Raw genomic sequence first — 26,773 nt, forward strand, 5'->3', positions numbered from 1 at the left:
GTGCGTAGAACCATTTTATCATGGTGAAAAACTGTAAAAGGTGGATCTGCGTCAAATGCTTGTAGCTCACTGACCCTCCTGGCAGAAGTGAGGGAGATGAGAAAAACTGCTGACCAGGTGAGAAATTTAAGATGAGCTGTTGCTATTGGTTCAAATGGTGGTTTCATCAATCTGGAAAGAACTACATTAAAGTCCCAGATGACAGGTGGAGGCTTGAGAGGTGGTTTAACTCTGCGGTCTTAGCTTTCTCTCGGTCATTTCGCACAGTTTTCGAAGCCATAACCCCCAACACTGAAGGGAATCCGAAGAGGCACCCGGAACACTGCCGCATGAGAGAAATTGCAGCGAAAAGAGGCAAATTGCAAGCATTTCAAATGCCGATGAAGAAAACGGGGCCCAGGAGCTCGAGACACACGCGTCTTCTCTCTAACTCAGCATTAAGTGACTCCAACTGCGTCAGATTTAAAGCAGGCTCTTTTGGAGGATAGTCCAGAGGAAAGGTGTGAAAATGAAGGATATACCCTTGACAAATGATGTTGAGGACCCAAAGATCTGATGTAATGAGCTTACAGCGATTGATATAAATCTAAAGATGGCCCCCTATGGATTGAGGCAGAGACAGTTCCAGAGGAACTTTGGCAATGTTCTGAAGGAACACGTCAAAAAGGCTGTGCAGGTTTCTGAGTGGCAGCCGGTTGTTTAGGTTGTTGTCGTTGTCGATGAGGCTGGATAGGTGCCTGAAGAGTAGGTTTGGCAGCATATCTGCATTGGTAGGAAGAAGCAGGCTTAAAAGGCCGAGCAGATGGAGGCTTCTTTTTGGGCTTTACCAACATATCCCATCTGGTCTCACCAGCAGACAGTTTTTGGGTGGCAGTGTCAGTGGAGGCTCCAAAGAGCTCATCACTCAGGCATAGAGCATTAGCCAGACGTTCTTGGTGGTTAACGTCAAGGCCTGAAACACGCACCCATGCCAAACGTCTCATCGCCACTGACATAGCTGCTGCTCTAGATGAGAGTTCGAAAGTATCACATATAGATCTCACCATGTACTTTCGAAGTTGGAGAGAGGTAGAGACCAGAGATTGAAATTTCTTGGCTTACATGAAGGCATATATTGCTGAAGATAGTTCATATAACAAGAAAAGAAAAAAGTATAATTGGATGCTCTTTTTGACAACATTGAGTTTTGGTAGAGATGTCTGCCAAACTTGTCCATTGTTCTACCATCTCTACCAGGAGGAATGGACGCATATACACTTGCCCCATAGAATCTTTTCAAAGTGGATTCAACCACGAGAGACTCATGGGGCAATTGGGGTTTATCAAAACTGGGTAAGGGTACCACTTTATAAAGAGATTCCAAACGTTTAGGAGCCACTGGCACAGAGAGAGGAGTCTCCAGGATTTTATAGAAAGTTTCCTTCAGAATGGCATGGAGTGGAAGCTTTAACAGTTCTTTAAGAGGAAGATCATAGTCAAATGTGTCCAAGTACTCCTGTATCAGCCTCCAACGAAACATCCAGATCACGTGCCATCTGTCGCAAAAATCTGGAAAAAGAAAGTTTCTCCGAAGGAGAAGAAGCTCTAATAATAATAATTTATTTCTTGTATACCGCCAAACCAGTAAAAGGTTCTAGGCAGTTCGCAGCAAGATAAGGCTGAACATCCAGCCAATTTACAATACAAGAAAAGCTATTTCTAGAAGATGCATAATGCCTATAGATTAAAAGCATTAACATTAGAACACTTAAGTTACAAATTTATCAAATAGTTGTGTTTGTAGTCATTTTCTAAAATTATAGTAAGATGAATTTCTAGCATAATTTTGCCAAACCAGGTATTCAATTTAGCTGCCTGAAAAGCGAGAGTTTTCTCTAAAAATATCTTTAAATGACATAATTTGACAGGAGGGTATGTAAATAACTGGACTTGACGTGTAGGCTTGTTTGAGTAATTTAAGGAGAAATGGGAAGACATGCCGAAAATTGATTTCAAGCAGATACATGAAAATTTGAATAAAACTCTGGCCTCTATCAGTAACCAATGTAATTTTTGGTAATAGAGAGTAACATGTTCCCATTTTTTCAAACCAATTGAACAGCAGTGGTTTGAACCACTCTTAGGGCTCCTTTTACTAAGGTGCGCTAGCGGTATTAGCACGCGCGCTAAACGCCAACGCCTCCATAGAGCTTGCTTTAGTATTTTTCATTTAGGGTTCCTTTTACAAAGCCGCCTTAGCGGCTTTATCACACGCAACTTTTTAGCGTGTGCTAACCCCACGCTAGCCGAAAAACTACCGCCTGCTCAGGAGGCGGTAGCAGCTAGCGCGGCCAGCAAATTAGCGCACGCTATTATGTGGAGCTCTTAGCGTGCACTAAAAACGCTAGCGCACCTTAGTAAAAGGAGCCCTTAGTTTTTTGAAAATTTTCTTATAGGGACCCAAGTAAATTATATTGCAATAGTCAAGGATACTCAGTATCGATGACTGAACAGTTTTGGGGTTCAAGAAGGGATTGGATGATTTCCTGAAGGAAAAGGGGATAGAAGGGTATAGATAGATGATTACTATACAGGTCCTGGACCTGATGGGCCGCCGTGTGAGCGGATTGCTGGGCATGATGGACCTCTGGTCTGACCCAGCAGAGGCATTACTTATGTTCTTATGAACCAACAGACGAAAGGAAACTATCAAAATATTTCTTAATTGTTCGTAGTTTCCAGAGAGCTGAGAAACATTTCCTGAGTAACAAATCTGTATGGTAGGAAAAAAGCTCAACAGCAACTCAGGGAAGGTGAAGACCGTAAAGGAAGCCTGGACACTGCTTAAAGGCACAGTGCTCGAGGCACAAGACCTGTGCGTCCCAAGGTTTAGGAAAGGGTGCAAAAAAAATCGAACTAGAAACCCAGCATGGATAACATCTGCAGTTAAAAAGGCGATAAGTGACAAGAAATCATCCTTCAAGAAATGGAAAAAGGATCCAACAAAGGAAAACCAGGAAGAGCACAAAAGACACCAGAAAGAATGTCATCGAGAGGTCAGGAAGGCAAAGAGAGAATATGAGGAAAGACTGGCAGGAGAAGCAAGAAACTTCAAACCCTTCTTCAGGTATGTGAAAGGGAAACAACCAGCCAGAGAGGAAGTGGGACCACTGGACGACGGAGACAGGAAAGGAGCGATAAAGGAGGAAAAAGAGATAGCTGAAAGGTTAAACAAATTCTTCTCGTCAGTCTTCACCAGAGAGGACACATCCAATATCCCAGAACCCGAGGTGATTATAAACGGAGAGCACGACGAAAGGCTGGTACAACTAGAGGTAAGCAAAGAGGATGTCCTCAGACAGATAGACAGACTAAAGAGCGACAAATCACCAGGCCCGGACGGCATCCACCAAGGGTACTAAAAGAACTGAGAAACGAAATAGCAGAGACACTTCGCCAAATATGTAACCTCTCCCTAAAAACGGGGGAGATCCCAGAGGACTGGAAAATAGCAAATGTCACGCCCATCTTTAAGAAGGGATCAAGGGGTGACCCGGGAAACTACAGGCCTGTGAGCTTGACCTCGGTTCCTGGAAAGATGATGGAAGCAATGGTAAAGGACACAATCTGCGAACACATAGAAAACAATGGACAACTGAAGGCGAGCCAGCATGGCTTCTGCAAGGGAAGGTCATGCCTCACGAACTTGCTGTACTTCTTTGAGGGAATAAACAGTCAGATGGATAAGGGTGAATCCATAGACATCATTTACCTTGACTTCCAAAAAGCCTTCGACAAGGTACCACATGAACGGCTACTTAAAAAACTGTGGAACCACGGGGTGCAAGGGGATATCTACCGATGGATCAAACACTGGCTAGCGGGCAGGAAACAGAGGGTTGGAGTCAAGGGCCAATACTCAGATTGGCAATGGGTCACAAGCGGAGTTCCGCAGGGGTCGGTGCTGGGACCTCTACTATTCAATATATTTATTAACGATCTGGAAACGGGGACAAAATGTGAGGTTATCAAATTTGCTGATGACACCAAACTCTGCAGCAGGGTTAGAAACACGGAAGACTGTGAAGACCTACAAAAGGACCTAACGAGACTGGAAGACTGGGCAAAAAAGTGGCAAATGAGTTTTAACGTGGAGAAATGCAAGGTCATGCATGTAGGGAAAAAGAACCCGATGTTCAACTACAAAATGGGGGGAACACTGCTAGGGGTGAGTAACCTGGAAAGGGACTTGGGGGTGATGGTCGACTCATCACTGAAACCATCGGCGCAATGTGCGACAGCCTCAAAGAAAGCAAACAGAATGCTGGGCATCATCAAAAAGGGTATCACAAACCGGACGAAGGAAGTCATCATGCCGCTGTATTGCGCAATGGTGCGCCCGCACCTGGAGTACTGTGTTCAATACTGGTCGCCGTACCTCAAGAAGGACATGGCGGTACTCGAGGGAGTGCAGAGGAGGGCGACTAAGCTGATAAAAGGTATGGAAAATTTATCATATGCTGACAGGTTAAAAATGCTGGGGCTGTTCTCCCTGGAGAAGAGGAGACTTAGAGGGGACATGATAGAAACCTTCAAAATCCTTAAGGGCATAGAGAGAGTAAATAAGGACAGATTTTTCAAACTGAGGGGAGCCACAAGCACTAGGGGTCACTCAGAGAAATTGAAAGGGGACAGGTTTAGAACAAATGCTAGAAAATTCTTTTTTACGCAGAGGGTGGTGGACACATGGAACGCGCTTCCGGAGGAAGTGATAGGCCAGAACTCTGTACAGGGGTTCAAGAAGGGTTTGGATAGGTTCCTGGAGGATAAAGGGATAGAGGGGTACAGATAGAACTTGAGGTAGGTTATAAAAGTGGTCAGAAACCACTTCACAGGTCGCAGACCTGAAGGGCCGCCGCGGGAGCGGACCGCTGGGCGAGATGGACCTTGGTCTGACCCAGTGGAGGCAACTTCTTATGTTCTTATCTAAAGTCACTCCTAGTATTTTTATGGACTGTTATATAGTAGAATAGTCCAGGCCATTAAAATATATCATTGATTCTTTAATCTTGTCAGTAGGACTGGCTAAAAAGAGTTTAGCCTTTGAAGGATTCGATTTCAATTTGAAATCAATTATCCAAAATTCGATCTTTAAGATGGTTGCTATAGAATTTTTTAACTCTACTGTCAGATGATATCACTATAGTTGTTCCGTTTACGTGTCTGACAGTCAGACACGTAAACGGAACTATAGTGATATCATCAGCATACATATAGAACCTAAGAGTTAAGCTTTGCAAAAGGTTACCAAATGAAGCTAGGTAAATATTAAACAGAGTTGGAGATAAAGGTGAGCCTTGAGGAACCCCGCATGAGTTTACCCAACGAGAGGAAAATTTATTTTCTTTAAACACTTGATACAATCTACTACCCAAAAAACCTCTTAACCAGTTCAGGACATTTCCTGAAATTCCTATAGATTCTAAACAGTTAATTAAGATAGCATGATCTACCAGATCAAACGCGCTACTTAAATCAAGTTGTAAAATCATAGCGTTTGTGCCCTGACTACATAATGTATGGAGATAATCCAGCAAAGAAGCTATGACTGTTTCAGTGCTGAAGCTTGACCAAAAACCTGACTGGTTATTTTGTAATTTATTGAACTTGTCTAAATAGGTAGTTAATTCTAGGTTGACCAAACCCTCCAACAATTTAGTAAATAAAGGAATATTAGCAATGGGTCTATAGTTAGAAACCGAGGTAATGGGTTCTTTGGAATTTTTTACAATTGGGGTAATCAGTATTTGACCTAACTTCTCCGGAAAAGTCCCAGTAGACAGTAAAGAGATAACCCAAGTAAACAGTTTAACCTTAAAAGTGACAGGGGCATTTCTCATGACATTTGGGGGACAGCTGTCCAATCTACAGAAAGAGTTGGTATACTTATTGTAAAACTTACAAAAAATTTGCCAGTTAGGAGCAACAAAATTGTACCAGCATATATCAGCTCTAGGGTCCTCCAAATTCTGCAATGTAAGGAAGCTCATGTGATTATTAATAGAAGCTGTTAGAGTGGTTCTTAATTTATGTACTTTGCTGTTGAAGAAATCTGCCAACTCATCTGCCGTGGGAGTGGATTTTTCAGTGGTACTGATGAATATCTCTAAATCATATAAATCATTAACCAATTTAAAGAGGCTTCTGCTATTAATAGATGGATTACCAATCTTTTGTGCATTAAAAAACTGTACATTTCTCTTTGCTCCAAATTTTATATTCATTCAATTTTAATCTCCAGGCTACCTTATGTTCCAAATCTCCCAGAAGCAGAAGAGTCCACATTGGTAGTAGATGGCATTTCAGGTTCAGTATCCCCCAATAAATCTGAATCTCTGAAAGGATGAGGTCGGTGTCCACGGCTCAGTGTCGATGTCTGCAAATGTTTGGATTTACTGGAGACTTTGCCTGACCTTGCTGGAGTAGCCTCTCGAGATGTGGCTGAGAAGGATCGGTGCCGAAGTGGAATGCTCGAGTCCTTGGTCGAGGATGTCCGCACCAGTGGAGTAGCATTAAGAGGAGTGGTCGACACCGTGAGCAACTAGGACCGGACCGGCTCTTGGAGAAAAGTGAGCCAGCTTGGTGAAAAGTGAGCCAGGACCAATAGGTTAAAATGCTCTCCTAATTCTTCCCGAAGTAAATTGTCAATTTTCTGCTTAAGGGAAAGTGCCGGAACCATTTGCTTCTTTTTTGCCAATACGGATGGCTGATCAACACAGTATGGGGATGATGAGGCCGAAGAGCAGGCACTCACTGATATCGGAGCGTGCGTTTATGGGATTTACGCAAAGTCGGCAGGACTTGACTCACTGCAGCTTTGACCTGCATCCTGGAAGGGGTAGTGGAAGGCTTCTTAGCCGGCTTACCTAGAGTGAGTTGCGACACCGGAGTCAAAGTTAGTGGATCCACCCTCGGTGTTGTCTTGGTCGATACAGTCTTGGTCAGCATGGATGGTGTCGGAGATTAACTGGGCTACGTGTCCATCATGGCGCTGAACAGTTGTTTTTGCTCAAGCAACCGATGTTTTAGAGTGCGATTCTGAAGGGACGAGCAGCGGGAGCAGGAATTAGCACGGTGCTCGGATCCCAGATACTGCAGACACCAGTGGTGATGGTTGGTGACAGAAATAGCCGAGCACAGCGACCGCACTTTTTGAAACCAGTCGGCAGACGGGACATGAACGGGAAGACAGCCGTTGACAAATTGAACTCTATGGCAAAAAGAGTCCATAGGGCCCCGCTGGGCCAAAGCCTATGATGGCAAAAGAAAAAAAAGTCCTTTTTTTTTTTTTGCAGAAAATAAAAGACAAAGTAAAAAACGAAAGAACTGTGACAAAAAAGTCACAATCCGCGAGAGCGGGAAGGCAAACGATAGAAAAAAATTCAACAGAGTTTTGAAAACGCATCTGACTAGCTCCTCAGAAACTAGAAAACTGAGGGACTGTGCGCCTACATAGGGCGGGAAGGCACTCGCGCATACACGGTACGGGATAATCGCAAACTTTCTAAACTTAAGTTGCGATTCACTTTTCAAGTGTCCGTACCGGGGCTCCGTCGGTGATGTCACCCATCAATGAGAATATGCTGCCTGCTTGTCCTGGGATAATAGAAATTATTAATAGGAAAATTCTCCACATTGGGCAATCCCAATATTTCCTTTAAAAAAATTTTCAACAGTATTTCAGGTGATTACAAATAGGTTACTGGGAAATTGACCAAATGGAAATTATAAGTTTTCCATTATTTCTAATTTCGAATGTATTACACAAGAATCTTTAACCGCAGAGGTAGAGACACTCTGCAAAGTAGTAAGTTGAGATTCTAATGTATTTAACCTATCTAAGGAACCCAAATTAGTATCCAAATTTTCTAGTTTATAGACAACTGCTTGTGAAAAGTCTACTGTTTGTTTAACTGTTGACTGTAAGAGCCCCTCAACTCTAGATATTACTAACCACAAGTCTTTAAGTGTAATATTTTGTGTTACCTCTGATAAGGACTGTACCTCCATTGCACTGGAAAATTCAAGTGGTTTAGGAATTTAGTGGACTCTACAGAGGTAACTTCTTGTTCAGAGGGATTAGTGAGACTTACTTTGGTCCCACTAGCACTTGAGATCCGTGGAGGGGGAGGAGTTCGATCGAGGGGACTTAATGAGGCACCAGAGATAGAGGAATCCATATTAAGAGATACTCCTGGGGTATTATCAATTGACTTCAAATGTTTATCCTTCGGACCTATAATTGCTGGTATTGAGCTTTTTGGCTTAATTTTTCTTTTTCCCATAATTTATCTTAACTCTGTATAAGGCAAATCAAGTTCCCAAAATATAACCTTCCTCTGAGCTCCTCTTCTCCTCGTGGCTCCCAATGGACCTCTTCAGCCACACCTGCAGCGTACTTTTAAAGTTGGAAGAGACGGACCCGTCTCTCCTAGTGCCTGCTATAAGAACATAAGAACATAAGAATTGCCATCTCCGGATCAGACCCATGGTCCATCGAGTCCGGCGATCCGCACACGCGGAGGCCCAGTCAGGTATACACCTGATTGTTCTAATCACCCATATCCCTCTATGCCTCTCATAAGGAGATGTGCATCTAATTTGCCTTTGAATCCTAGCACAGTGGATTCCTTAATAACCTCCTGTGGAAGAGCATTCCATGCGTCCACCACTCGCTGCGTAAAGCAGAACTTCCTGACATTTGTCCTGGACTTGTCACCCCTTAGCTTCAAACCATGTCCTCTTGTCCGTGTCACATTGGACAATGTAAATAATTTGTTTTTCTGCTCTATTTTATCGATGTCTTTCAGTATTTTGAACGTCTCTATCATGTCCCCTCGCAGCCTCCTCTTCTCAAGGGAGAACAATCCTAGTTTCTTGAGTCGTTCCTCATATTCTATGTCTCGGCACCAGTTCCAGCTGGAAACAAGAATGAGGTAATTAGCACGCCGCAGAAAACTCTGGGACTCAAATTGATTCTATATTTAAATTTAATTTTCTGCCTAAATTACAGGAACTTATGTCTGATCTTGATCGTTGGGAGGGTTATAGTAATTTGTGGCTTGGTCGCTTTAATGTGGTTAAAATGGTGATACTACTGAAATTATTATATTTATTCATAGCATTGTTGTTTGTATCCCGCGCCGCTTCTTTTTCCTATTGAATTGGAAAGTCTTTGCATATATATGGAAGCGTAAGCCTCCTAGGGTCAATAGTGTTTTACTATGTCAAGCTATATACAGGGGTAGTATGGGGGTTCCCCATTTTGCCACATATCATTTAGCGGCCCAAGTTCAAATTTTGGCTACTTGGATAGCATGATCCCCAGCACCTTGAGTTCACCTTAAACAAGCATATATCCCTACGATACTGCTGTGGGCCCTACTGTGGCTGCCCTTGGATAGACTGCATCAACCTCTATCAGACCTTCTTATTTTAATGCAGGGGCCATTTACCTGGATCACTTTACGTCCCCGCCTCTTCCCAGAGCATAAATATTTTCATCACTCCCCTAAATCTACCTGACTTCCCCCTAATCAAACCTGTAAGACTTTTCTACAATGGGCTAAGCAGTCTTTGCGAACTTTGGGACAAGTGTGAACTAATGGGAGAATGGTTTCATTTAAAGAATTGGAAGAAGAATATGGCCTATCAGATAGGGACCTTTTTCATTATCACCAATTGCGAACTTTCATACTATCCACTGGCAAAGAAGAGTTAATGCTGGGTGAGACACATTTTAAATAGGCTTTATATAAGGCCTCATGCAGGGGAAGATTGGGCAGGCTGTGCCGATCCCTTTTACTCTGGAGAGACCAGCTGTAGTCTACACGAGCAGGTGGGAGCTCAATTGGATTGTTCTTTCTCTACACCTCGGTCAAGATTTATAAATCCCTATTTCAGGTATCGGTGGCGGCCTCTCTGGTGGAAAATGGATATAAAATATTTTATCAATGGTATCTTACTCCTGACCGCCTACATAAAATGTTTCAAAATGTACAGAATGTTTGCTGGAGAGGTTGTGGCCAGAAGGGCACATTTACATATATATGGTGACTGTGTCCATTGCTCCAGCCATTGTGGACTCTTATTCTTCACATCTTAGTCTATCCTAAAACACAGGAATGCTGTCTATTGCATAGTAGCCCCCCCCCCCCTGTGAGTTTCAATTCATAGAAACATAGAAACTGACAGCAGAAAAGGGCCAAGGCCCATCTAGTCTGCCCATACCAATGTCCCACCCCCTAACTCCCTCCTTGAAGAGATCCCACGTGCCAATCCCATTTTTTCTTAAAATCTGACACGCTGCTGGCCTCAATCACCTCCAGTGGAAGACTATTCCAGCGATCAACCACTCTATCGGTGAAGAAATATTTTCTGGTGTCACCATGAAATTTCCCACCCCTGAGTTTCAACGGATGCCCTCTTGTTGCCATGGGACCTTTTAGAAAAAAGATATCTTCCTCCACCTGGATACGGCCCGTGACATATTTGAACGTCTCGATCATGTCCCCCCTCTCTCTGCGTTCCTCGAGTAAATATAGATGCAACTTATCCAGCCGTTCCCCATACGGGAGATCCTTGAGTCCTGAGACCATCCGGGTGGCCATTCTCTGAACTGACTCAACTCTCCGCACATCTTTGTGGTAATGTGGCCTCCAGAATTGTACACAGTATTCCAGATGGGGTCTCAAATGGATCTGTACAAAGGCATTATGACCTCGGGTTTACGGCTGACGAAGCTCCTATGGATACAACCCATGATTTGTCTAGCTTTGGATGAAGCTTTCTCCACTTGATTGGCAGACTTTATGTCTTCACTAATGATCACCCCCAAGTCTCGTTCTGCTACAGTCCTTGCTAGGGTCTCACCATTCAGGGTATAAGGCATGCATGGATTTTTGCTGCCAAGGTGCATGACCTTGCATTTTTTGGCATTGAAACTTAGTTGCCAGGTCCTTGACCAATGCTCCAGTAGGAGCAGGTCATGTGTCATACTGTCGGATATTGAGCCTTTGTCAGGCACTGTGCTTTTGTCTGTTGTGCTCTCGCCCACTATGTTGCATTGTTTGGCGTCATCGGCGAATAACGTAATTTTACCTTGAAGACCCTTAGCCAAGTCACTTACGAAGATGTTGAATAGGATCGAGCCCAAGACCGAGCTCTGCGGCACTCCGCTGATCACCTCTGTTGTTTCTGAGGGGGTGCCGTTTACTACCACCCTTTGAACTCTACCACTAAGCCAGTCCTTAACCCATGCAGTTAATGTGTCACCTAATCCCATCGAACTCATCTTGTTCAATAACCTGCGGTGTGGGACACTATCAAATGCTTTGCTGAAGTCCAAGTACACGATGTCTAGGGATTCCCCAGTATCCAGCTTTCTTGTTACCCAGTCAAAGAAGCTGATCAGATTGGATTGGCAGGACCTTCCCTTTGTAAATCCGTGTTGATGGGGATCTCGTAGATACTCCTCGGACAGGATCGTGTCCAATTGACGTTTGATTAGAGTTTCCATTAGTTTGCTCACTATCGATGTTAGACTCACCGGTCTGTAGTTCGCAGCCTCCGTCTTGCATCCCTTTTTGTGAAGCGGGATGACGTTAGCCGTTTTCCAGTCCAACGGGACCCTTCCATTACTTAGGGAAAGATTGAAGAGTGCGGATAACGGTTCTGCCAGGACATCACTCAACTCCCTGAGCACCCTGGGGTGTAGTTTGTCTGGTCCCAGAGCTTTGTTCACTTTGAGTCTTGATAGCTCATAGTAGACACTGCTGGGCATAAACACGAAGTTCGAAATGGGTCTTCCATGCTTTCCCTTGTCTGCAGCTGAGGGCCGGATCCCAACGCCTCGCAAGTGAAGACTGAGCAGAAGTATTCATTTAAGATTTTGGTTTTATCGGAGTCCGATTCTACATAGTTCCCGTCAGGTTTCTTAAGGCGTACTATCCCACCTGTGTTTCTGTTTCTGTCACTAATATACCTGAAGAAGGATTTATCGCCCTTTTTGATGTTCTTCGCTAGATTCTCTTCCATTTGAAATTTGGCCTCTCTGACTGCTGTTTTGACCGCTTTTGACTTGGCCAGATAGTCTTCCCTAGATTCCTGCTTACCTGATTGTATGTAGGAGGTGAATGCTCTTTTCTTCTTTTTTATGAGGTCTGAGATCTCCGCAGAGAACCATTGTGGTTTATTGTTTCTGCGTCGTTTACTAGCTGATTTTATATAACGGTTGGTTGCTTCGTGTATGGTTGTTTTCAGAGTTGACCACAGTACCTCTACATTGTCTGTTTCTACTTGGTTTTGCAGCGCCTGATGGATGAAGTCTCCTATGCTTTCGAAGTTTGTGCCCTTAAAGTTGAGGACCTTGGTTAGTGTGGTTGATTTAGTGAAACCTTTCTTGAGGTTGAACCATACCATGTTGTGGTCTCTGGAGGCCAACGTGTCTCCTACCGAGACCTCCGTGACGCTTTCTCCGTTGGTAAGTATCAGGTCCAGTATCGCCTGATCCCTAGTGGGCTCCAGTACCATTTGCCTGAGTCTTGCTCCCTTTATAGAGTTTAATAGCCTTCTGCTGCTGCCGGTTGCAGAGGTAAGATTGTTCCAATTCACATCAGGCATATTGAAGTCTCCTAATAATACTGTGTCCCCACGAAGAGTGATATTCTCTATGTCTTCAATTAATTCAATATCTAGGTCATCCTGTTGTCTTGGAGGTCTGTATATTATGCCAAGATATAGGCATTTGTCCTCCCCCCTCATAAACTGACTGTAGCGTTCTTAGTAGCTGCTAAATTAACCCTAGCTCAACACTGAAAGCAAACAGCGATCCCTACTGTACAGATGGTGCTGCATAAAATAGATTACCGTATTTTCTCGTATATAACGCACATGTTATACGTGGTTTTTACGTACCGTGCATACCCTTGAGTGTTATACGCGTGAGCGCGTTGTACAAAATTTTTTTTACACAATTCCCCCCCCCCCCCCGACGTCCGATTCACCCCCCCGCAGGACCGCTCGCACGAAGAACCGCTCACACGCACCCCCACCCCCACGGACCGCTCGCATGCACTCCCACACGCACCCGCACCCTGAAGGACCGCTCGCACCCCCACAGCCTCCCGACCCCCCCCATCATGTAGAAGCTCCTACCGGTGTCCTGCTGCTTCCTCTTGGCGGTCCCAACACCCGACACAATCGGGGCAAGAGGGAGATCAAGCCCTCTTGCCCCAGCCAACCGCGGTACCCCCGACACGATCGGGGCAAGAGGGAGCTCAAGCCCTCTTGCCCCAGCCAACCGCAGCACCTCCGACACGATCGGGGCAAGCCGACCCCCATGTCACCCCCACCCCCCTTCCCCGTACCTTTGTGTAGTTGGCCGGACAGACGGGAGCCAAACTCGCCTGTCCGGCAGGCAGCCAACGACAGAATGAGGCCGGATTGGCCCATCCGTCCCAAAGCTCCGCTTACTGGTGGGGCCTAAAGCGCCTGGGCCAATCAGAATAGACCCGGGAGCCTTAGGTCCCACCTGGGGGCGGGGCCTGAGGCACATGGGCCCAACCCGACCATTTGCCCAAGGCCCCGCCCCCAGGAGGGACCTAAGGCTCCCGGGCCTATTCTGATTGGCCCAGACGCCTTAGGCCCCACCAGTAGGCGGAGCTTTGGGACGGATGGGCCAATCCGGCCTCATTCCGTCATTGGCTGCCTGCCGGACAGGCGGGTTTGGCTCCCGTCTGTCCGGCCAACTACACAAAGGTACGGGGAAGGGGGGTGGGGGTGTCATGGGGGTCGGCCAGGGGGGTCGCGGGTCGGCTGGGGGGGCGGTCGGAGGTTCTTGGGGGGGCGGTCATTGGGGGGAGGGGGCAGGAGGGCCTGGGATCCCTCCTGCCCGTAATGTAGTGCGGGGTGGGGGTAGGGGGTCGCCGTGGCCAGGAGGGTTTGGGCTCCCTCCTGGCCCGAACAACTAGCGGGGGGAGGGGGTCGCCAGGGCCAGGAGGACTTGGGCTCCCTCCTGGCCCGATATTGTCGGGGAGTTGGGGAGTCGGCGGGGCAAGAGGGCTTGGGCTCCATTTTGCCCCGATCGTGTCAGGGAGTCGGGGGGCAAGAGGGCTTGAGCTCCCTCTTGCCCCGATCGTGTCGGGGGTGCCGCGGTTGGCTGGGGCAAGAGGGCTTGAGCTTCCTCTTGCCCCGATCGTGTCGGGGGTGCTGCGATTGCCTGGGGCAAGAGGGCTTGAGCTCCCTCTTGCCCCGATCGTGTCGGGGGTGCCGCTGTTGGCTGGGGCAAGAGGGCTTGAGCTCCCTCTTGCCCCTATCATGTCGGGGAGATGGGACCACCAAGAGGAAGCAGCAGGACACCGGTAGGAGCTTCTACATGATGGGAGGGTCGGGAGGCTGTGGGGGTGCGAGCGGTCCTTCAGGGTGGGGGTGCGGGTGGGAGTGCATGCGAGCGGTCCTTCGGGGTGGGGGTGCGAGCGGTCCTGCGGGGGGGGGTGAATCGGACGTCGGGGGGGCATCAGGCTTTCAGGGTGGGGACAGGACTTCAAGGGGGAGAGGAGAGTTGGGGCGGGCGAAAGGAGAGTTGGGGTGGCCAGAGGAGAGTCGGGGGGGCGAAAGGAGAGTCGGGCAGCATACGCGGTATACGGGTGTGTGCGGTATATAAAAATTTCTGTACATAAATTTGTGTTTTTCGTGTGCTATACCCGTGTGCGCGTTTTACATGGGTGTGCGTTATCTACGTGAAAATACGGTATATATGTTTAATGTCCAAATTGACTGCTTAGAAATATAGTAGAGTGGTACCCTTTCACAAAGTCTGGGATACTTATCTTGAGAGGAGAAATGTGGAGCATTGATTAATATCTGAGATCAGTTTAACATTAAATTTTATTTCTGTTCAATTAGATTAGTTCATATTGGGGCATATGGTGAAAAATTTTGGGGAATTGGGTTGGGATTGATTTTGTTTTGTTCTCTGGATATCGCATGCATATAAGTTTGCTGAAGACATGTTATATTAGCCTGTATAACTCCCCTTTTTATGTATTAGGGGATTTTTCTATTCTTGCTTGTGATGTATTTCTTGTTTATGGATAAAAATAATAAAATAAAATATTTTTTTTAAAAAATTGCATGTGGATATGTCCACAAGTTGCTTTAAAACAAGGATGTTTGAACACAGGTCCAACATTAAATGGATGAAGTTAACAGAATCTTTAATGGAACGCTGTATAACTCACAATCATGATTTCAATGACCTACAATGTTTTGTATTAGATATTGAACCCATCTGGGTGAGAGGTAGAAGCAGAAATAAAAGGTTGCAATGGAGAAAAGCAAAATGGATACTGGATGTTTGGAACTGACAGGATTGAATTGTACATAAGACTGGAAAGCGTAATTTTCAACCGTTATGGGGAATCCCTCCTTTGTAATGTTTTATGCATGTTCAGCAAGTGGTGGTTCATGTTAGATGTATTTGTGTATCATTTATGGCCTGCATGGAATGTGTATGTGTTTTAAAATATGCATTTTCAGCTGCATATATGTTTGCTCAGTCATGATATTGTTTCAACAAGACTGACTGCACTGACCATTTCGATTTATATAAGGGTCGAATATTGAAATGCTATGCATTTTACAGTTTATGGTTATTTTAATCTATATAATGGGATGACAACATGAGGTCTTTTATTATGAATGAGTGTTGTAAAACCATTTTCATGTTTATTTTTTAGAGCATAAGAATAGCCTTATTGGGTCAGACCAATGGTCCATCTTTGCCAGAAGCCCTTCATAGTGACCAATCCAGATCACTATTACCTGGCAAAAACTCAAATAGTAACAACATTCCATGCTACCGATCCAGGGCAAGCAGTGGCTTCCCACATGTCTATCTCAATAACAGACTATGGACTTTTCCTCCAGGAAATTGTCCAATCTTTTCTTAAAACTAGCTATGTTAACCGCTGTTACCACATCCTCTGTTAACGCGATTCAGAGCTTAACTATTCTTTTAGTGAAAAAATATTCCTTCCTTTTGGTTTAAAAGTATTTCCCTGTTACCTCAAAGAGTGTCTCCTAGTCTTTGTAATTTTTGATGGAGTAAAAAATATCTGTATTTGCAGAATGTTTATTTTGTTTGATTCAATTCCCTCTTTAACATATAGCGCAACCCCCTTCCAATTTGATCTTTTCTATCATTGCAATATAATTTGTACCCAGGTAACACAGTGTCTCATTGATTCTCCTGAGATCATTAATATATTAATGATCATTAATATATTAGTGATCATTTATATATTAATTCACTGTAACTGGCCTTCATGTTTTGTAACAAATAGTTGACTATGGAATTTTTATATATTGCAAAAATGTAAAGTTTGCCTTAATGCTAATTTTGACCTCTGTTTTTTCCAGTGAAATTGGTTCCGTTAGGCACTGGACATTGCAAACTAAGTATGATTTATGATTGATTATTAAGCAATATATTAAAATTTGTAGTTTAAAGAAGAATTCATATGCCATATCTTATATGGATGATCTGTTATTTTGGGAGTTTTTTGGATCAATGAAAGACACTATCAACCAGGTATTACATGCACTGTGTTATATCGGGTGCTGTGTTATGGTTTCTGAGAACCTTTTCTCCCATTAATGTGGCGTGATAATTTTTCACAGTCTTTTATAAAAGACTTCTGTTTTTGATCTAGAGTTTCATTTGGAACCTTCAATGTCTTTATTTTTGGGAGTTGTAGACTCTTACTATCATTCCACATGGCTTAAGTTTTTTGTTCCTGCTTAAAATAGAAACCTATGGACAAGCAGGAGACAACAGAATCACTGAAGGGAGTGTGAGCATATACTGCTTCATTTTGAATGCACAGAGAAAATGTGATACCACTGGTTCCCTACGCTGTTAGCAGCAGAACCAAAACTACCCCATGACTTTGGAAGAGAAGGAAGTCACAAAGTGGAAGCAGTATGCTTGGCGAGGTGGTAAGAGGAGTAAAGTCGTGTGGAGGGCTAGCAGTTGGAGAATGAGGGACTTCATCTGAGGAGACTAGTGAGGATATTCTTGTAGCCCTGTGCAATTTGTCTCTTTAGGCAGCCAACTCGGCTGCCTAGTAGATCTCTGGTCTTTGAACCTGTGTTATGTTGAGGAAAAAACAAATACACTATAAGAGAATATGAAAGGCATGCTGTGAACTAGCTGTTTATCAAAGTTCTTTTCATTTATCTCCAGACTACAGCAATGGTACTTCCAGTACGAAACAGATGGTGTTTGGAGTGGTGACTGCCATTGACTTGCTGAACTTTGTGACTGCAGGAGAGCAGGAGAGGCAGCAGCATTCATCCTAGAACAAACTAAAGCGAGAACACATTCATTGACATACCACTGAAGACATAGAGCAAACAAGAAGGAACAAGATTGCTACGATCCATTTATTTTCTGTGTGGATGTGATTGTTCTGCAAAATTCATTTAGGTCAATTTTTGAGCTGTGGTATTTAAGTTTTTCAGAAATATTTGATGTTACAGCACGAGAGTGTCCATCAAGGAAGCTATGACCTGAAATGTGACTACATGATCCTACCAGGTACATTAGGTAGATTGTGAGCCTGCCAGGACAGACAGGAAAAAATGCTTGAGTACCTGAATAAATTCATGTAAACCGTTCTGAACTCCCCTGGGAGAACGGTATAGAAAAATTGAATAAATAAAAAAATAAATAAATAAATAAAATACCAAAGCAACCCAGAACAGCTTCTAGAAGCCAAACTTATGAATAGAAATAAACCAATGAGATTTATGATGAGGGAAACAGTACTTGTATCTAATGAGAGCTGTGCCTACTTCAGATAACTTTTTTGGTGTGTCTCTTATATTAAAGTGAGAAAATTTGATTAATGTGTATAAAAAGTTTTTTGCCATGCATAAAAACAACTATCTGCATAAATTCAGAGGTTTATGTATATAAAGGTAATTTGATGTGAGTCCTTTACAGGAGTAGTTTTTACTTACGAGGGGCAAGATTGTTAAAGGGAGTTATTGGATGGAAATGATTAGACAGTGGGATCTACTTTAGGGAAGACAGGGCTACTTCGAGGGAGCTGTTACGAACAAGACTAGTAATTCAAGGAAGCTGGTATTAGATGGGGAAGAGCAAGAACTGGTAGCAATGGATCTGAATGTAGAGACAGGGAGTTTATAGTGCTGTTGAATCTGCCAGGATGTGAATATGATGCCATGTCTGTTCCCCAAACCACTAGAAACATCTAATAAATCCCCAAAATATGAGGATCATCATAGTTCATCTGAGGATTATCACAAAGAATGTGGTGGGGATGGTAGCCATTTAGCATATTTGGTTGGTTGTTACCCACCACCTTTGCTTAAGGTACATTGTCACTGTAAGCCACAGGAACATCTACATGGGAAATGTTTCCTTGATGCTGCTTCTGATTATGACAGTTGCCATAGAATATCTATAATTTTGTCATGCTACATCATAAGAACATAAGAATTTGCCTCCGCTGGGTCAGACCAGAGGTCCATTGTGCCCAGCAGTCCGCACCCGCGGCGGCCCATCAGGTCCATGACCTGTCATGTTATCTTGATTTAGCCCTATAGCCCCCTTGTTTTTATCTATACTCTTTCCATACTCTTATCTACCCCTATCTGTATCCCTCAATCCCCCTATCCTTCAGGAATCCATCCAATCCCTCTTTGAATCCCCGTAACGTACTCTGCCCAACCACTTCCTCTGGGAGCGCGTTCCATGTGTCCACAACCCTCTGTGTGAAGAAGAACCTCCTGGCATTGGTTCTAAACTTGTCCCCTTCCAGTTTCTCTGAGTGCCCTCTTGTGCCTGTGGTTCTCCGTAGTTTGAAGAATCTATACTTGTCTACCTTCTCCATGACCTTCATGATCTTGAAAGTTTCTATCATGTCTCCCTTAAGTCTCCTCTTTTCCAGGGAGAAGAGCCCCAGCTTGTCCAGCCTGTCAGCTTATGAACAGTCCTCCATACCATTTATCATTTTCGTAGCTCTTCTCTGGACCTTCTCAAGTATCGCCATGTCTTTCTTGAGGTACGGCGACCAATATTGGACGCAGTACTCTAGATGCTGGCGCACCATTGCACGATACAGTGGCATGATGACTTCCTTCGTCCTGGTTGTAATTCCCTTCTTAATGATGCCCAGCATTCTGTTAGCTTTCTTCGAGGCCGCTGCACATTGCGCTGATGATTTCATGGTTGTATCCACCAGCACACCTAAGTCTTTTTCAAGATTACTCTCCCCCAGCAATGTTCCCCCCATTTTGTAGCTGTACCTTGGGTTCCTTTTCCCTATATGCATGACCTTACATTTTTCTATGTTAAAGCACATTTGCCATTTGTTTGCCCACTCTTCCAGTTTGCTTAGGGTCCTTTGCAGGTCTTCGCACTCCTTTGTGTTCCTAACTCTGCTGCAGAGTTTGGTGTCATCAGTTTAAAAAAATTGGCCCTTATTTTAGAAGTTCGGAAAATTAGCATTTAGACATCCATATTGCATGGAAGTCCAAATTGCAATTTTATAGAGCCAGGATATGGACATCTAAAATAGCTGTATGTCCTTATAGTGAAGAAGCATGATCTGTGCATATTTTGGTTGGGACAAGGGAGAGGCTAAAATATGGACATCCATCTCTGAAGTTAGAATGTACTCTGCTTCAGTAGCCTTTAGGCTTGCAGATTTCTTATTCAGGTAGAGTAGGCATTTTTTTCAAACCCTAGAGCAGTGATTCCCAACCCTGTCCTGGAGGAACACCAGGCCAATCGAGTTTTCAGGCTAGTCCTAATGAATATGCATGAGAGAGATTTGCATATGATGGAAGTGATAGGCATGCAAATTTGCTTCATGCATATTCATTAGGGCTAGCCTGAAAACCCAATTGGACTGGTGTTCCTCCAGGACATGGTTGGGAACCACTGCCCTAGAGGACTCACAAATTTTTTTTAAAAATCACTCCAAAAATCTGAAGTGGGATTTGAACCTGGGTCCCTTGGTTCTCAGCCTATTGCTCTATTAGGCTACCCTCTGTTCTACATGGAAGTCTCTGTGGCCATTTTATAACTGAAATCATAGGCAGCAGAATGTTGTTTTGTTTGGGGGGGGGGGAAGGAGAGCTCCAACCCAGACCATGCTCCCATAGTAATAATAGTATCAATTGTAATACCATTTTTTCCATTCATTTTTCATATATACATACAATATAATCTTATTAACAACACATAATGGTTTACCACAAAATTTAACTACTCAAAGCACACTATGCTTCTCAACCTTGGTCATACATGCAGAACACAGATAACCTTTATGCAAATGCAGGACCACAAACAAAACCCTAAAATGCCATACTCTACATGCAGTTTACCACCAGAGAAATATAAATTAATTTCTTCCTGAACAGTGCAAAATATAGACAGCAGATATAAATTCTCCTAACTGACACATTTCAATCACTAAATTGAAAATAAAATCATATTCCCTGACTTTGGTGATTTTATTGTATTTTATATTTATTTGGTTGCTTAGCCCATCCTCCCAAAAGAGCCCAAAATGGGTTATAGATCAGCATAAGAACATAAGAAGTTGCCTTCGCTGGGTCAGACCAGAGGTCCATCGCGTCCAGCAGCCCGCTCCCACGGCGGCCCATCAGGTCCATGACCTGTAAAGTGATTTTTGTCTGAAACAGACAGATACTTCTAGAAAGAATGATGTCAATTTTCCTGGGAACAGTATTTTAGACACATTCAGGTAACAATTTAGAAGTCAGAGTCTATAATTGCAGTCTAGTTCATGTGACAATAAAAGTGTTTACTGCTTTTCTGAAGTTAGATAATTTTTAAAGAGTTACCCGGCGTATGCAGTGCCAAGACAAGAAATACAGAAATCAAGGAGAGCCTGGGGAAGCCCAGTTCAGCGATACACAACCACCTATAATAATAATAAATTATTTTTATATACTGCCATACCTGAAAGTTCTAGGTGGTTCACAACAATCAAGCGTAGTACATATAATGCAATACATACAATGCAAATACATATATCAGATTAAAATCTGAAGATTCAGCAAAATAAAATGCTAACTATATAAAGAAATACAAACAATTTAAAATAAGATAAAAAGTTAGGTTAAAAGAATGAACAACATTAAGATTCTAGCCTGTTAAATAGTTGTGTTTTTATCTGTTTTCTAAAGTCAAGGTAAGAGGAAGCTTCTAACACCATTTTGGCAAGCCATATATTCAATTTGGTCGCCTTAAAGAAAAAGGTTCTCTCAAGGAACTATTTGTAATGTCAGAGTTTATTGAAGGATATGCAAACAGGTGTACTCTTCAGGAGCTCTTATTAGAATAAATCAAGGTAAAATGAGGGGTGAGATAGCCTGGAAGCATGCCATAAACTGCTTTAAAGCAGATACATGAGAACTTGAATAATACGTACTCTGGATTCTAATGGTAACCAATGGAGCTTTCGTAGAAGGGATTGATATGCTCCCATTTGTTTTAGACAACAAAATGAGCTGAACAGCCATATTCTGAAGGACTCTCAATTTATTGAGAGTTTTCTTGAAAGCACCCAAATATATGATGTTACAGTAGTCCAGAATACTTAAAATAGAAGATTGGACTAACAAACGAAAAGAAGCTTCGTCGAAGTACTTCTTGATGGTACAGAGCTTCCAGAGCACCGAGATACCTTTCTTAAATATTAAATCAGAATGTTTTTCCAATGTGAGGTGTTTATTCAGTTACTCCCAATGATGGGAGGATGTTATATGTTGTTTTTTTTAATGTAAATCATATTTATTAAATTTCAAATACAAACAAAATAGTAAAAAAATCATTTCAAATACAAGAAACCCAAAATTTACAGTTAATATATAATAAACATTATCACTAAAAGCAAATATACCCAAGTCCCTCCCTTTTTTTCCCATTTTAGAACTGTAATTACATATTAAATAATATGCGTCTGCGATTATGTGGTGTTAATATATCTAAATAAGGTTGCCAAATAGTAAAAAATTGTTTTCCCTGTCTAGTGTCCCATTCTGATAATTGCATACTTTCCATTGTTAGAATGTGTAACATCCTAGAATGTGTAACATTCTAGAACGCCAATGACTATCTTTGGATTGGACCTTTAAGGCCAACATATAAAGTATGACTTTCAAACCTGATAAGATTGTTCTTTTAGGCCTCTTGGAATAGGACGCTTAACTTCAAAAATCCAAAATATATTATAACTATTGCAATGCCAATCAATTCTCTACATTTGCTCAACTTTAGAAAAAAACATTCCAAAATTGGCATATCATAGGACATGTCCAAAACATGTGAGATAAATTACCGTAGCTTTAGGGTGACCACATTTCAAACAAGAGACTAATGTAGCAAAAGTCGCCCTATAGGCATGCCAGGGAACAATATATATTCTACAAACAAATTTATAACCCATTTCATAATAGGTGATATCAGAAAGAAGACCATTTATTTTTTAATTATCTTTTCCCAGTCTCTGGTTGCCCTTCCTTCTGTCTATGCTCTTAACTATGATCCAGGGCCACCTTACCTATTTGCTGTTTTTTCTGCTCTAATCTCAAAAATCTAACTACTTTTCCATGTCTTCTTCCCTTCCCATCTATCCATGTGTACCATCTCCTTCCGCTTATTTCTCTCCTGTTCCCATCTATCCTTAAGAAGCATTTCTTCTCTTTCCTCTCCATCCCTGTGCACCATCTTCTCCATTTTTCCTTCCCCTCCATCCCTGTGCACATCTCCATTTCTCCTTCCCCTTCATCCCCATGCACCATCTCCTCCATTTCTCCTTCCCCTCCATCCCTGTGCACCATCTCCTCTCCAGTGATCTGACATGTCTTCCCCCTCCTATTGTCTGGCATCTTTCTCCTCTCCTTCCCATCTGACATCTCTCTCCACTCCCGTCTGACATCTCTCCTTTCCTCCCTCTTCCCATTGCATAACATCTCCTCTTCCCCTTCCCACAGTCTGGCATCTCTCCCCTCCTTCCCTTCCATTCCGTGGTCTGGCATCTCTCACCTCCTTCTCTTCCATTCCGTGGTCTGGCATCTCTCTCTCCTTCCCCTTTCAATGGTCTGACCTCTCTCTCCCTCCTTCCATCACCCTTCTCCGGAATCTGATATCACTCCCATCTTTCAGTCAGATGACTCCATGTAACATTTCCCCCTCCCTCCTCTCCACAATCATGTCCAACAATTCTCCCTCTTTCTTTCCCCATTTATACTGTGTCTTTCCCTCACATTCCACACATCTATGTCCAACAATTCTCTTTTTCCTCTTCCCTCCCCCACCAGCATCTCTCTTTCCCTCCCTTTCCACCACCCCATCCATGCAGCATCTCTTTCCCTCCCTAACTGCCTAGCCCGTGCAGCGTATGTCCTTCCTAACCCCAGCCTGTGCAGCATCTCTTCTTCCTTGCCTTCCCAACCCCCCAAAGCCCATGCAGCATGTCATTTCCTCCCTTCCCAACCCCCCAGTGCATATGTTCTTCCCTCCTTTCCCAACCCCATTCCCCCCACCCCTCAACAGGATCCTGTGGCATGACTTGGCTCCCAACTCCCCCACCTACCACCTCCCTGCTGCTGTAATTTTAAATCTTCGGGCAGCCGGCAAAGAAGTGAGCCTGCTGCTGTCAGCCTGCAGCAACTTACTTTTCCTATGTAGGCATGATGCTGCAGAATGAAAGCTTCTGGGGCAGGCCAACAGCTGTGGGCTCACTTCGTTGCTGCCACTGGCTGCTTGAAGATTTAAGGGAAGAAGGTAGGTAGGGAAGTTGGGAGAGCCATAACTGACTCTTCTGACTTCCAATTTTTGAGGTGGCCATGACACCCCCCTCCCCCATTCCAACACCTATGAAAATGTTCCTTTGCTACCACAAAGATATCCCTATCACTCGCACAGGGACCTCCATTTCTTATGTATTTCACAACAGGCTGTATTCTAAAATATATGAGAAATATATGTCTATATGTCACATTGACTTGGATGTCCTTCCTAAAATGCCATTCATTATTTATCATGATACTAGTGCCATATTCAAAAATCTGAACGGGAATTATCCTGTTCTTTTATCAACATACCTGGGTACAGGTATGGTACTCACTGTAAATCTTATTCTGCTGCTATCTCTAGAAAGCATATTTCCCTTCTATTGCTGTAATAAAGTTTCTAAGTCCAAATAATACCTAATAAAGAACTGTTTGCAGCAATATTGGGTCCTACATATTCCTTCCTTGAACAGGCATTGTTACTCTGTGAATGCTATCTCTAGCAGCTAAACTTTTCTTTTTTTTTTCCAAAAGTTTTTATTGAAATTTTTTTTATCAATGTACAAACCTTAACACATAGCAAGTTACATACAGGAAAAAGAACAGAGTACAAAAACAAACAAACCATGAAATACTAAACACAAAACAGTACATAAAAAACAAGCTAATTACAGTCACAATTCATTCAGCCCATGAAAGCTCTGGAGTCCCTGCTAAACAACCTCAATATACTGAACAATGTCCCGAAAAAGGAAGCTCATTACTAACCACATAGCCCCTCCCACCCCTCAGTCAAAGACTGTATTCATCTATTACTGTGTCCCCCCCCCCACCATCAACCTTCCCCAAATTACCCTGACCCAGAATGGTGTGAAGCTGCCCTCCAACCTATATAACTGTTGCAGACTTCCTGTTACGGCCCCATATGCATCCAACACATTGCCGTCAATTTGCACATCAGATGCAAATAATCTAATCGAGTAAGTAAATATACCCGCTCTGGCAGCCAATCTGTATGCCACAAGCAGGCTAGCTCTACCCTAGCTAAGGTGACCACAAATAAGGCCATCCGATCCTCCTGTCGTGTATACCCAGGAATAGATGCGTTAAGCAAATAGCACTCCATTAAAATGAGGTAATGTTGCCCTATAATTTGAACAATCAACTGCCCCACCATATTACAATACTCCTTTACCTTGAGGCATGTCCACCAAATATGCTGAAAGATCCTCCAACACAAATCTGTGTACTGGTCTGAAAGAAGGGAGCGCTGCAGAGGTGTCATATACCAGTGGTAATACATTTTAAACCCATTCTCTATTAAAAAAAGATGACAGGGGCCAGGAAAAAAGACACTTATATATTCTCCCCCCCCCCCCGCACCCAGGAAAAAAGACACTTATATATCCTCCCCCCCACACACACCCAAAGATCCATCCCCCTCCCCACCTCTTGAGCCCATTTCTCTCTATAATTATCCCTTGGCACTTCTCACACCAACAGGGCTCTATATATGCGAGATACACCTCCCCGCCCCCTTCCCTTCCGCAAGGCTATTTCCAACTTAGTTTCACCCAAAACCAAATTCCAAAATGCTCACTTATATAAAAACTGTCTCAATTGCACATAAGGTAACACAGAGTACAATAATCCGTATTCCTCCTGTAGGTGATCAAAGGATACTACTTCCCCTTCACTCCAAACCTGCCCAACTATCCTCAAACCAGCTCTGACCCAATGAAAATGGATAGGGTCCTCTCCCCTGGAGCAAAATCTGATAATAGGCTTATAGGAGTTTGCTTGAAATATCTACGCTCCGGGAACATCATCCTGCGCAAATTATACCAGGTGGTTATGATCGCCTTTAAGAAGGGATTGCTTACCGTCAGATAGGAACGCAATATTGGCATGGGAGCCCAAGGCAGAAATATCTGTTAAAAAAGCCTGCTCCAAATGTATTCATGGCCAATCCTCATACTCAGTCCATGAAGCCACTTCCTGTAAAAGAGCCGTTTTCTGATAAAGGAGAAAGTGAGGCATTCCCATCCTCCCCCCCCCCCCCCCCCCCATTTTTGGACTGAAACAATAAGGCTATACGCATCCTCGGTGGCTTATGCCTCCAAATATATGCAAAAACTTTCTATTTAAATTACAAAAGAATACCCCTGGAATTGCAATCGGCAGGGCCATAAAAAGATAGAGAAGCTTAGGTAGAAGCATCATTTTAACAGCTGCAACCCGCCCAAGCCACTCCACCATCATACCTTCCCATCTATCCAATTCCTTAAACAAATGATGCTGGAGAGATAATTAGTTTCATATAGCACAGAAGGGTTTACCTGCCCAGTGAAGAGGAAAGCGCGACTGAAGGTGGTGCACCTGCTATGGTGGAAGGGTACGATTTAAAATTTCTGATTTTCCCATATTAACTTGGAACCCCGATATTTTACCATACTCCTCCAACACCTGTAACAAACTCAATAAGGAGTTTTCTGGGTCACTAAAGCATAACAGCACATCATCGGCTAAAAGCAGAATCTTATAAGACCGATCATGCACCTTGAGTCCTTGGATATCCTGCTGCCGAACCACACAAGCTAAAGGTTCCATAGCTATCGCAAATAAAAGCAGCGATAAGGGACAACCCTGCCTCTTGCCTCGATGCAATTCCACTGACTCAGTCAGAATTTCTGGTCTCTGGATTTCTCAGAGGCCTATTTTCCTGATAACCCAAGAGGGAAATGAAACCAAGAAACATGTGGAGGGGCATAATCAACAAGTCGTATAAAAGCTCTATGCGTTGGCTGCGTAAGAAGTCCAGGGAAATGTGTCGATAATCGAAAGTCGTCCAAGCCGGTTGATTATCGGCACGTAACAC

General features: G+C 43.5%; 1 protein-coding gene across 4 annotated transcripts in view; it reads left to right on the forward strand.

Annotated features, from left to right (window-relative positions):
* CBS (cystathionine beta-synthase) overlaps positions 1 to 17,759 on the forward strand; it is a 370,635-nt gene extending 352,876 nt beyond the window's left edge. For 2 of the 4 annotated variants that reach the window (XM_033942214.1, XM_033942216.1), the window contains exons 16-17: positions 16,459 to 16,497; positions 17,285 to 17,759. In XM_033942214.1, the coding sequence (XP_033798105.1) occupies positions 16,459 to 16,497; positions 17,285 to 17,400 (155 nt within the window). In that variant the 3' untranslated portion in view covers positions 17,401 to 17,759. The remainder of the gene's footprint in view (positions 1 to 16,458; positions 16,498 to 17,284) is intronic. The other 2 variants (XR_004539237.1, XM_033942217.1) reach the window with 2 other exon arrangements.
* The last annotated feature ends 9,014 nt before the right edge of the window (positions 17,760 to 26,773 follow it).

The sequence above is a fragment of the Geotrypetes seraphini genome, chromosome 4, assembly GCF_902459505.1.
Source record: "Geotrypetes seraphini chromosome 4, aGeoSer1.1, whole genome shotgun sequence".
NCBI lineage: Eukaryota > Metazoa > Chordata > Amphibia > Gymnophiona > Dermophiidae > Geotrypetes > Geotrypetes seraphini.